Genomic DNA, 12,230 nt, shown 5'->3' on the forward strand with positions numbered 1-12,230 from the left:
CTTCACCTTTACAATAGCCTCTCTTTCTTAGAGCTTAGACCACAAGTAAGAAGAAGAAGAAAGAGAGAGATAAAGGGAGAAGAAGATGAGGGCTTGAGAGTTGATAGGATCCGCATATCTTTTTGAGCTCCCTTGAATGCACAATCACTTGGGCCAAACTTTTTCAACTTGCTTTTTTTTATCTCCTTTTTTTCTTCTTTTAACGTAAGTAGCTTTTCTTTTTTATAGAGTTGCTAAATTTTATCTTTTACGTTTAGCTTCCCATAATGAAAAGTTATTCCATCAAATATGCTCTTTTTATCATTCGTGCCTGTAATCACCCCGTGCTCCTTGCATTCATACTTTATGTACTAGCCACAACATGTATGGATGTTTGGGAGTTAGGGTGATATATGGTGGTTAGCATTTACTTCAACAAACAAGCACAATAAAAGAGATTTACTGTAATAAGTACACGTTTCCTTTTTTTACCCTAACCTAAAAGAGCACCATAACCAGCACAAGCTATTATCTTTTACTGTGACCTGCAAGCATGGTAAGAGAGGCCTACTGTAACCAATACATGTTACCCTTCTTTACTATAACCTACAAATATAGTAAGGGAGATTCATCACAATTAGCTCCTCTTTTACTATAATCTGCAAGGTAAAAGCGGTTTACACTAATTTGTGTATTTATTTTATCATGTGCAAATGAATGCATATATTTGATAATTTTAACACACTTGCACATAATTTTTCTAGTGATATTTAGATTAAAAAATTTTGTGGTGCAAAAATACAATCACTTTGCACTAGCTGAAACCATGATTCCCATTTATGTCACAAAGATACTTCACATAGCATGTGTGTCCTGCATTATGTAAATCAGGATCGACCCTTGATACATTCTCATCGAACAAGTAGGGGGAAAGATCTCTCACTCTCATACAAAACTGATTTAGTGAATTCGACAAACCAGGAAATAATCTCATATCCAACTATGAATGACAACTAGATCTCTTCTCCTTTTAAAGAAGAAGATTTTTTTAATAAAAATAAATTATCTTTTAAGATAACTTTCTAAAAAGATAAAATCTATCCTAAAGATGTAGTTCAAGTACAATGATCCAAATACAATAACTAAAATAACAAATAAAAGTCCAAAATGCAAATAGATCCAATTAAACCCTTATAGACTTAGGAAGTCTTCTACTTTGCTCCTACATCAAACATGTAGGAAAGATACAGGAGGGTCCTACTCAAGTAGAAATTCTACTCAAACAAAAAGCATAGATATAAACTAAATACATTCCTTTCTCCCTTGCTTTTGAAAAGCAGTTGATATTTATTATTTACTTCTATTTTTATTTCTTAAATGCATAAAATAAGCAGTTCATCCAAGCAACCTTTTTTTATGTTCAAATTTGAAAATATCACATAAATAGAGCAAATAAAAAAAATTATACATGGCATTTCCACAGCTGCTCAAATAAACAAAGTAACAAGAAACTTATTCTATTAATTTCAGGATCGATCACGCCATTCACAGATTGCAGATCGGAGAGTATAGTTGGGTGTGAGGCTGAGATGGGAGAGGGGCAGGTTGGTCATTGGAGAATTCAAGTGCTCACCATCCAGCCATCCTTGCAGCGCCTCCCTCTCGTAGGTGTGGCCATCAGCTGCAACATATGGGTCGCTCATGATCTCCTGCAATTTTATAGCCCATCAAGTCAAGAGTATTGTTACCACTCCTTTACCTGGATAGTTAGTGTTGTGAACAGGCCAGACTTCTGACCCGAGGTCCAAACTGGATCTGTGACTCACATTCAAATTTGGGTCGAATAAAGATTGGATACATTCGGGTCCATCCGATCATGGGCCAGAATTGGATAGTCCAGTTGGATCTTTCTAAGCTGACAGGATTTTGGTCAAACCTGATTGAAGGTTGGCACTCAGTTCAGGCTGGCTATATGTAATACCACATATATGTGGATATATATATATATAGAAATGTGTAACTTCAAAACCATTTATCTTCTAGGTCACCCCAAACCCCTTTAAAATAGATATTTGCTCGTGTTTTTTATTTAATATAGACCTGCCGATGTGATCTCTATGATTTATTTAGTCGAAAACATGTATTAGTTTAAATATTTTTTTTGTTTATATGTGTTTTTAGCTCAACAAAAAAAAAATCAACAGTACCTATTGAACGAAAAACTTGATTAACTAAAAATTAAGAATCCTTGCGAAATTGAATTAATCCAAAACATGAATTTTAGTAAAATAAGCAATGATAAATGCATCTACAGGTTGGGATTGAACAAGTATTCATGCAAGTATGTTTTTTAAAGAGGTTAGGGACAGTCAAGGAGATAAATTGAACCAAAAACTTGATTAACTAAAAATTAAGAATCCTTGTTAAATTGATTTAATCCAAAACATGAATTTTAGTAAAATAAGCAAATGATAAATGCATGTACAGGTTGGGATTGAGCAAGTACTCATGCAAGTATGTTTTTTAAAGAGGTTAGGGACAGTCAAGGAGATAAATTGAACCAAAAACTTGATTAACTAAAAATTAAGAATCCTTGTTAAATTGATTTAATCCAAAACATGAATTTTAGTAAAATAAGCAAATGATAAATGCATGTACAGGTTGGGATTGAGCAAGTACTCATACAAGTATGTTTTTTAAAGAGGTTAGGGACAGTCTAGGAGATAAATTGAACAAAAAACTTGATTAACTAAAAATTAGGAATATTTGCTAAATTGATTTAATCCAAAACATGAATTTTAGTAAAATAAAAAAAGATAAATGCATCTACAGGAGCAAGTACTCATGCAAGTATATTTTTTAAAGAGGTATGGTTTGGAAAGCTATACATCTCTCACGCTCTCTCTAGGCACAAAACTATTGAGCTGGTAATAATAGTTTAAGTCTTATCAATCTAACAATAAAGATGTGTTCAGAACAGTTTATTTGCTAAGGACCAAGTCTTGGATAGTGTTTTTTTATTTAAAAATAAGACTTTTCCAATCATGAAATTTTAGTGCATTGTGGACCGATGATTTTTTAAACTCTTAAAAAACCTGCTTACTTGTCACAGTCACATAATTCAAAACTCATTTTCTACAAACATTGTAGATCACATCCATAAAGTTTGATCTAAAAAAAATCTAAAATATATGAAAAGTAAGTGATTTGTACTCAATAGTTCTATGCCTTCAATAGCACCACACATATATATATATATATATATATATGAAGTTGCTTGCTTGGTGTCTAAAACCCAACTAGGTGCTAGGCTTTATGCCATTCGTATCCATAGCTGATGGCTCTAGGGTAAACGCTAGCCAGACGAAGTTATAATAGATCACGTCTCATAAAACAGGAAAGAGTGAAAGAGTGTAAGCTACTCCAAACAGACCTGCGTAATGGGGCACAAGAAGTAGTGAGGAGGCCTCCTAGAGCCCTCTGCTACATACCCAGCTGTTGATGATGATGTTGAGGACCTCATTGCATCCAATACCTTCCAGACTTCGGACTTCAAATCGGGGCGCGACTGCGAGCTCTCGGAAATGCACCTCAGCCCCAGGTTGGCTAGCTGTAGGGCCTGTATGAAGGGCCAAGCTCCAGCCCTCTGATCCAAGACATCCTGCAAGTTGCCTGCATCCACCTCATGGCTAAGGACCTCTGCTACCCAAGGTGCAGGGCGAGCAGTAAGCAACTGTAGGAGAATGATCCCAAATGAGTAAACATCTGACTTGGGTGTCGTCTCAGTGGCCATATGTATCTCAGGGTCAATGTAAACCAAGGTTCCCCTTGGATTATATGGACCCGGATCCGAATTGTTTCTGGGATCACAGAATCCTAAATCTATCTTGACGACAAGGTTGGCATCAAGAAGGACGTTGCTGGGCTTCAAGTTGGCACGTACTATGCCAGATGAGTGGAGGAAAATGAGAGTGCCACATATTTCTGCAGCAATTCGGATCCGGGCCTGCCATGCCAGTGGTGGGGATCCATTCATTCTGTCGTCCAGGTTGCCGTTTATGGGGTATTCATAGACCAATGCGCGTGGGTCGCTGCATGCACCGATGAGGGTGACGATGTGGGGATGCTTCATTCTGCATAAAGTCTTGATCTGGAACAGGAAAAAGGGTTGGATCAGGGATCCGGTCTGCATACTACCTTGCCCCAGATGCTTTTCTATATATACAAGCCAATTGAAACCTATCCAATTGCATACTTAGACTACGGATAAAATTTGGCAAGCCAAGCAGGGACAAATAATAGCTAGCCCCAAGGGGGGGTTGGCTTAGTGGGGGTGGGGCCTTGACGGGCAGTCAAGGTTCGATTCTCATGGGAATCCTTGTTCTGCGCAAACCAATGTGTAGCAGATCAGGCCTTGGAGGCAGGGGTGCTGAGCCAGCCTGACCAGGTTTTTGTGTCGGGTGTGGTTTCTTCAGGTTATAAATCCAAAAAAAAAAAAAAAGCAAGGACAAATACCTCATCATCCAAGTCATGTCCACATTGCAAGCTCCCCACATTCAGCCTCTTGATGGCAACATCTGTGTGACGGATGCGCCCCTTATACACAGATCCAACCACTCCTTGCCCTACCAACAGGCTGGGGTCGAAGTTGTTGGTGGCCTCTTCCAACTCTTCCTTGGTGAACTGTATTCCAGACTGCCATCGCCGGAGCTCCTCCACCTCCTTGATGGCATCATCCCTCTGCAGCTTCAGTTCCATCTTCTCACTCACCATTCCAGCAAGTGCCTGAGCAACGTTGTCTCTCTGCTTCTGCATCTCCAATCTCTCATTCTCTGCTTCAACAAGAGCTGAATGTGTCACCTGCAGCTTCTCTAATGTCTCAACTAACGCAAGGCTTGTGTCAGCGACTACGGCCTCAAGCGATGAGTTTTCATTGGCCAAGTTTTCAACTTCTGCCATGATATCTTGTTGTTTCTTAACGATGTCCATTTCTTCTCAAATCTGAGTCCCCGTGCTGGTGCTCCAAGTGGATCGGAAATTTCTGTCAATCATCTCGGGTTAATGTTTGATACTAACGAAGGTATAAAACTATTTAGTAGGATTTGTTTTTTATTTTTTAATTTTTACTTTCAATTATTATTATTATAAAATTTTATTTTATTTTTAAATCAGACCACAGATATGTGATATAAATGTTCATTCAGTAGAAAATGGGTTTGAATTATGTGATTGTGACATTTAAGTAGACTTTTCAAAGGCTTCAAGAATCAATGGCCCACAATGTATCAAACCTTTACAAATAAAAGTCTCATTTTTTTATATCAAAAGAACATGATCACCCCAGGTGGGGCACACGACCACCCTGACTTATGTGGCCCACCTTTGTATACTAACCATAGTTGCATAGGTACTTTTACACCCTTGCCTATCAAGTATCAGAGTACCAATGACAAATACGGGTACAAAACTCATCTCCAAAATCATGAAAAAAAGTATTAAATGTTTAAGAAACTCGTCTCAATTACTTGAGAAACACATAACGACTTACATAAAAACAAGTTTTTATAACATTATAAGTGAGTATCAAGATCATTTCTATTAACATTTTTTCATATAAATAACAATTTCATTTTATAAAGACATTATTTTTATTAATATTTTAATATTATAATTCATAAAAGAATTATTATACAATAATTAATTGATTTGCATATTATATTTAACTATTTCAATTTATAGGTATCTTTGTTAAAATATAAACTTCGTATCAACATTTTAGAAACTCATATTAATTCTTTTAGAAACCATAGTGAAATTTATTAAAAACTTGTATCACTATTTTTTCGGAATCGTATCAATTTGCATTTAAAATAAAATCATACCAGAACCTTTTTAAGCCTTCATGTACTTGTACTCCATTGCTGGCAACTGTCACTAACCATGTTTGACACATCTCTCTCTCTCTCTCTCTCTCTCTATATATATATATATATATATATATATATATATATATATATATATATATATATATATATATATTAGAGAGTAATGCCTTCCTTAGGCCCCTTCAAAAATCATAATTTTAAGTATTTTTTTCTCACGTCTAACACCGTAAATGTGATCTATAGGTTTGATTTAGTAGGAATTAGCTTTTGGATTGCCGAAATCTGACCTGTATACAGGTTTTTCTAGTGATCCAAAATCAATGGCTATGAAGGTACCATTTTTTTGGCCAATAAAAACATTTTTTTATCAAAAAAATATGTTTCAAGATTTGATTTTCAATAAATTGATCATACTAGTTCCTTGCTAAACCAATTTGGTGCTAAACTGCATGCTAAATGGCTTTTTTGGGCTTTTTCATTTTATTTTTAAATTTTGACCGTACAGATGTGGTCTTTTAGAAGGATCTGAAAGATTGGTGTTTTTATAAAGTTCAAAAAATCAATGGTCCAAAATATTTGTAAATTTTGGAGGCTCCAAACATTATTTTTTTTCATGGAAAACACATGATCTAGGTGTGGATTCTTAGTATATAGACCATGCCTAACACATTTATGGGCATGAACCACATAGAAAGCACCAGAGAAGCCTAATAAACCCATTTAGCACCTATATATATATATATATATATATATAGAGAGAGAGAGAGAGAGACTCATTTTTGAAGCTCAAGTGCAATGAATGGTTAAAGTGAACAGGTAAACGGTTAAGTTGTATTAAATGGTCAATGATTTCTTATAAAACCGTTAGTCCTGCCATTTTCTTGAAATTTCATGTCAGGTACCACCTTTTGTGAATTTCTTGGCATAGGCTTTTTGTTTTTACAAGTCAAATAAAGACCTAGTCAAATAAAGATCTGGTCTAACCTACCGTTACCCCACCCAATTAAACAATGTTAAATATTTTAAAATAGCAAAACTATCCTTCTATCCTTTTCTTGCTCATTCCTTTTTAGATAGGCCCTTAATTTTCTTGTTTCATTTCATTAATATATTGTTATGAAACTAATTAGGGGTATGAACAGGTCTGACCTTCATTGGATCCATTTTGATCTAGACCAGTATTTGGCTTTGTGGTGCTGTTGCTAGGTCTGGACCCAGATCCATCCAGACCTATCATAGCAAAGACTATAGTCAGTTCCTATAAGGTTTACATAAATAAGATCTGATCCATAAGCCCAAATATATTGGTTAACTATCTAACCAACATATGGGTTAGATCCTGTTTTGGATCAGTTTTTATTTATTGTTTTGAGTTTAGACTTATGTCCTACTCAAGTTCAAAATGAAGTTCGAATTCGGTTGAAATCAAACTTAATAATATGGGACCCACTAAAAAAGTTATACCTATTGATTTTCATGAGAAACATGGGTCAAGTTGCTTTAAATATATTTATCTTGAATCTAACCCACATTTGACCAAATCTTATGCAACACAATCAACACTGGAATTTGGGTAAATCCGTTTTGAATCTAGGTCTGATCCATTTCAATTAATTGTAAAGTTCCTAAAATGTAAGGGCGGGTGGAGGTAACTTCATAACATTTAAGAAAGTTGATATAAGTGTTTGAATAAAGGTAATCACGTCTTTTAATTAAATAAGGGTAAAATAAGAATTTTGAAACTATACAAAGTGTATTGAAAGGTTGTGTGTAGGGATGCAAACGGATCAGAAATGATCAGAGATATTCAATCCTAATCCAACATATTTTTTGGGATATGAATCCTTTAAGTAAAATCAGAATGTGAATTCAGATCGGATTCAGATCTGTTCAATCAAATCACTTTCCAATTTGGTTCAGATTCAGATCAGCATTTTAAGTCATATCTAGAGTTAATCTGAATCAAAACTCAACTTGAATGCATTTTTCTAAATGTAAATATCTTATTTTGTTCTATTTTTTATCAGATCCAGTATTACCACATGTATTTCGGATTCAGATTAAGATTCAATACAACCTCCTCAGATCTGATTGAAATTCAGATCGGGATTCAAATTTATTGTTGTTTGTATTTCGGATTTGGATTCAAATCTGATAGGATCCAACCTGAATCCGCCTTGCTTGCACCCCTAGTTGTGTGCCATATAGGTTAACCCAATGTCTTTGTTTGACTATTGTCAGAAAAAGATAAGCCCATGTTAGGAATTTCAAAAAAAACATATGAAATTTCAGCAAAAGGTAGGACTACATCAGAAAATTATCCAAAATAAGTTTTGAAGACTTGACTTTTCTAACCCTCGTCGGAGCAGAGAAAACCCAAGATGGAGCCCACCACCACCCTGCCTTGGCCCACTGAATACCCTTAAAATTTGCACTACTAGCAGTAGGGGTGGCAATCGGGTCGGGTTGGCGGGTCAGAATACCTCAACACGAACACGACCCGTTTATTAAACAGACAACCCAACACGACACTGTTAACCCGTTTAATAAACGGGTCTGGTCAACACGACACGATTATATCTCTCAGTTAAAAGATGTTGCAAGCAGGAAATAAGAAGGGAGGGTTATTTTAAATAAGAAGAAATTAAAAAGAGTTATACTTTTAGCTTGATTTAATGTTAAAAAAAATTAAAGTTTTTTTTTCAGATAAGAACATTTAATGTTATTACTCTCAAAGTCTTGTCACCTCTGCACTGGAACTCCACTGAAAGAGTTATACTTTTAGCTTGTTCGAAAGTCGAGTTGACAAGGTTGTCATACCCCTAACACGAACACGACCCGTTTAATAAACGGGTTAGGCGGGTCGACTCGTTTATGACACGAAACCATTTAAGCCAAATCTTAACCCGGCTAAGAAGCAGGTTGACGGGAGGGGTCAGATTTTGCCACCCCTAACTAGTAGAATAAAATAATCAATACTGGAATCTTGGCACTTACTTTCTAAGTTTATTACGATATTACCATTTTGGAATAGTCAAACGTTTAAAAGAGTACAACTACAAACCATAGTGCCTGATATTCTGAATTTCAGTCGACTTTCATTTTTTTTTTATATTTACACGAAGAAACCACACTTAAGATCATAAACCTAGCCCTGCTGGCTCTGCCCGCCCTACTTACGATCGTTGTCCTGACAGCATAAAACTCTATTGGTATTACACTTTGCCCCTAAGAAGTCGCCATGCTTCAGCTTACGCAGGAGGTTTCCACTACGCCAAACCCCTTTGGGGTTTCATGAGATCGTCATTTGTTTTATAATTTTACAATGTTTTAATTTTTCATTTATTTTGTGAATCAAGCCGGGACGCCCTGAAGGTGTCAGAGAGGGTGCCTTGGATGCCATTCACCTCAAAGATAAACGACATCCATCGGAAATTTCATCATCAACATGCCTTATACACACTAGTGAGAGTCTTTTTAAAGATGGAACAGTGGATTACTACTTACTTTTGAGCGTTTCCGCCGGGGGATTCCTCTGCTCTTCCTGTGCCGACTGCCACACTGCTTTCCTCAACCGCAACCACTTGCAATCTTCCTGCTGCAACCCAAGACGTTTGCAATCCCCCTCGTTTGTTTTAAGCCTCCTACGCAGGCGCATGTATATATACGGCACGCAGTCCAAAAGGTATTAGAAAAGAAAATCTCTCTCTCTCTCTCTCTCTCTCTCACAACCTTGTTGCTTTCTATATCACCTTCTATGCATTTTCCCCTCTATAACCTTGTTGCTTTCTATATCACCTTCTATGCATTTTCCTTTCTATATCACCTTCTCGCTCTTAAACCTTCCCTGTTTTCTCTATTCTTTGAATTTTCCTCTCTCTCTCTCTCTCTCTCTCTCTCTCTCTCAACCTTGTTGCTTTCTATATCACCTTCTATGCATTTTCCCCTCTATAACCTTGTTGATTTCTATATCACCTTCTATTCATTTTCCTTTCTATATCACCTTCTCGCTCTTAAACCTTCCCTGTTCTCTCTCTCTCTCTCTCTCTCTCTCAAGTTGTTTGCCCTTTGACTTGGTAGAAAAGATGAAAATGAAACAAGTAGTTTAATAGAAAAAGATTGGGGGGCAGGCGCCATGGCCCTCACAAGAAATTTGAAAAAGAAAAGGCCAATATAAGTTAAGTGGTGTGTCCCCTACCCTCCCTTAAAAAATGAAAAAAAAAATACCTTTAAAATATGATATTTTGGGAAAGAATGGGGTAGACTTAAGTTGCATTTCCTAGTTTCCGAAAACTAGCTGGCATCATACTGACAATATTGGCTATATAGCCCATATAACACGATATATAGGTACTCAATCTAAATTCTAGAAATTTCTAAAAATAAAAGTAAAAAAACAGGTAACGAGATCATGGTTACCGAAAACTCTACTTACATGTAGGAAACTCTTTTCTGAAACCAGAAACAATACATTTTCAAAATTTATGAGAAACTTCTAAAAAAGTATGAGAAACCCGTTTCATATCACACGCAACCCCAGTTACTTTATATGCGAAACTTGTTTCTCTTATCTGGGGAACATGTTTTCGTACGGTTTTTGTAAGTTTTTCTTAAATAAGTTTTTTTTTTCAATGAAAAGTTGACATGTGTTATTCAAAATTTTGATAACTTATTTTAGTTGCAATCAATGCAATCATATATTTTATAAAAAAAATAATTGATCCTTACTATTTATCATAATATTAGTAAAAAAGTAAAGTTTATGTAAACTTATAATATTCTTTGTCCATATTGCCGACATTTGCACATTTGCTCCACACAAATTTTATATATATATATATGATAACTCAACTTATTAGGCTTCATTTCTCTTTCTGCCCCATAGGTTTTAAGTGTTTTATGATAGATTTGAACAGTTAGATGTGTTTAGCATCCTAGATTAAGAGAGAATTGATTTTTGGATCATGTTTTTCGATGAAAAATTATATTTTTATGAGCTGGAAAAAACTGGTACCTTCATAGCCATTGATTTTGGATCACTGAAAAAACCTGTATAAAAGTCAGATTTCGGCGATCCAAAAATCGGTTCCCACTAAACAAAACCTATAGATCACATCTATGGTGTTAGATGTGAGAAAAAGTACCTAAAACTATGATTTTTTGAATGGGCCTAATGAGACCTAACCAAAAAAGAGGCCTAAGGAACACATTACTCTCGATATATATACATATGAAAAATGAATGCACTGTACGACAAAAATGACATTTTTTAAAATGCCCCACAATTTACTAAATTCCCTAAGTGGACAATATCGTAGGTTCTCAACATTTTTTGCGATTTTACCCCTCATAAGTGAGAATTTCTAATTTTTGTATATCATAACTTCAAAATAATGTACCAACAAAACTCGTCAACAAAATCGCATTAGAGGTTGCAATATTCCAAAAAAAGATTATAAAATTCTAAGCAATTTATGAAACTCGCGATGAGTTTCACGCGATCACCAATGAAAATCATAAAATTTGCAGAAGTTTTATAATTGCGGACGAGTATCACATAGAGTATTGTGAAATTATGAAAATTTATGAAAGTTCGATATTGCAAAATTTCTTATTTGAATCGCACTCGTATTGCAAAATTAGTTTTTCTTGTGAAATTTCGTCCCATATAAATGATGTTTTGTTTCTCTACCCTTTTTTTTTATCAGGCTACCCTATTTTCGAAACACATATCATTCTTATGGCCCCCAATCTTTCCAACGACATTCTGATGACATTCAGAAGAATATTTCGACAAGTGGAGACTTTGCGAAAATCTCTCATCGACAGTGGTTCATAGGCAATGGTTCACCGATGGTGGAAAACCTTGAATTTCAGCCCTCCTTCGACGATCTCTAAAGCTTGGTTCTCTAACTCAAGCTAGTCATTTGCTAAAGCTTGTCTCCACTCAGCATTAGTGAGAACTAATTTTGAAAGTTTCAAGCTCAATTAATTCGATTTATTTGTCAACCCTATTGATGTCTGACTTCTGGCATATTCTTGAACCAAATGAATATTAATCCAAAGTATAACGTCCTTTTCTTTCAATATCATAAATACTCGATAGATGCACAACTAGCAACATGAAATATTAATGGGACATTCACACAAAATTATATTATGTATTAGAAGTTGCGACAAGTATACGATGATGCATAATTATGTTTTGTATATGGAGATCACCATTCATCTACCTCATGGCTAGTGTCTAGGGGTAAATTTTTCATTGTCGAATCTACTCTGAGCGGTCTAGTGCTCCCATGCTAGTCAACCTTCTACATGTATACCCACTCAACCAACATAATAGATTTGAGTCTCGAAACCCCT

General features: G+C 35.6%; 1 protein-coding gene and 1 pseudogene across 2 annotated transcripts; both read right to left on the reverse strand.

Annotated features, from left to right (window-relative positions):
* Positions 1 to 1,323: 1,323 nt before the first annotated feature.
* LOC149818952 (U-box domain-containing protein 33-like) lies at positions 1,324 to 3,787 on the reverse strand. The gene is made up of 2 exons (XM_089985683.1): positions 3,413 to 3,787; positions 1,324 to 1,688 (listed from the first exon to the last, which is right to left on the reverse strand). Exons 1-2 carry the CDS (start codon positions 3,770 to 3,772, stop codon positions 1,506 to 1,508), a joined length of 543 nt encoding a protein of 180 aa, XP_089841809.1. The 5' UTR covers positions 3,773 to 3,787; the 3' UTR covers positions 1,324 to 1,505.
* LOC149818953 (U-box domain-containing protein 33 pseudogene) lies at positions 3,786 to 4,988 on the reverse strand (annotated as a pseudogene). Its single transcript, XR_016427447.1, has 3 exons — positions 4,495 to 4,988; positions 3,872 to 4,129; positions 3,786 to 3,806 (listed from the first exon to the last, which is right to left on the reverse strand). The product of XR_016427447.1 is annotated as a U-box domain-containing protein 33 pseudogene (transcript).
* Between the last annotated feature and the right edge of the window lie 7,242 nt (positions 4,989 to 12,230).

This window comes from Nuphar pumila, chromosome 13 (assembly GCF_984573655.1).
Source record: "Nuphar pumila chromosome 13, dmNupPumi1.hap1.1, whole genome shotgun sequence".
In the NCBI taxonomy this organism is placed as follows: domain Eukaryota; kingdom Viridiplantae; phylum Streptophyta; class Magnoliopsida; order Nymphaeales; family Nymphaeaceae; genus Nuphar; species Nuphar pumila.

What these genes read in the sequence shown, in the direction of transcription:
- LOC149818952 (XM_089985683.1), bottom strand. Translation starts at nt 3,772, where the DNA reads ATGGCCACTGAGACGACACCCAAGTCAGATGTTTACTCATTTGGGATC. An exon ending in TCTTGTGCCCCATTACGCAG is followed by an intron (nt 1,689 to 3,412) that starts GTCTGTTTGGAG and finishes ATAAAATTGCAG; the next exon opens with GAGATCATGAGCGACCCATA.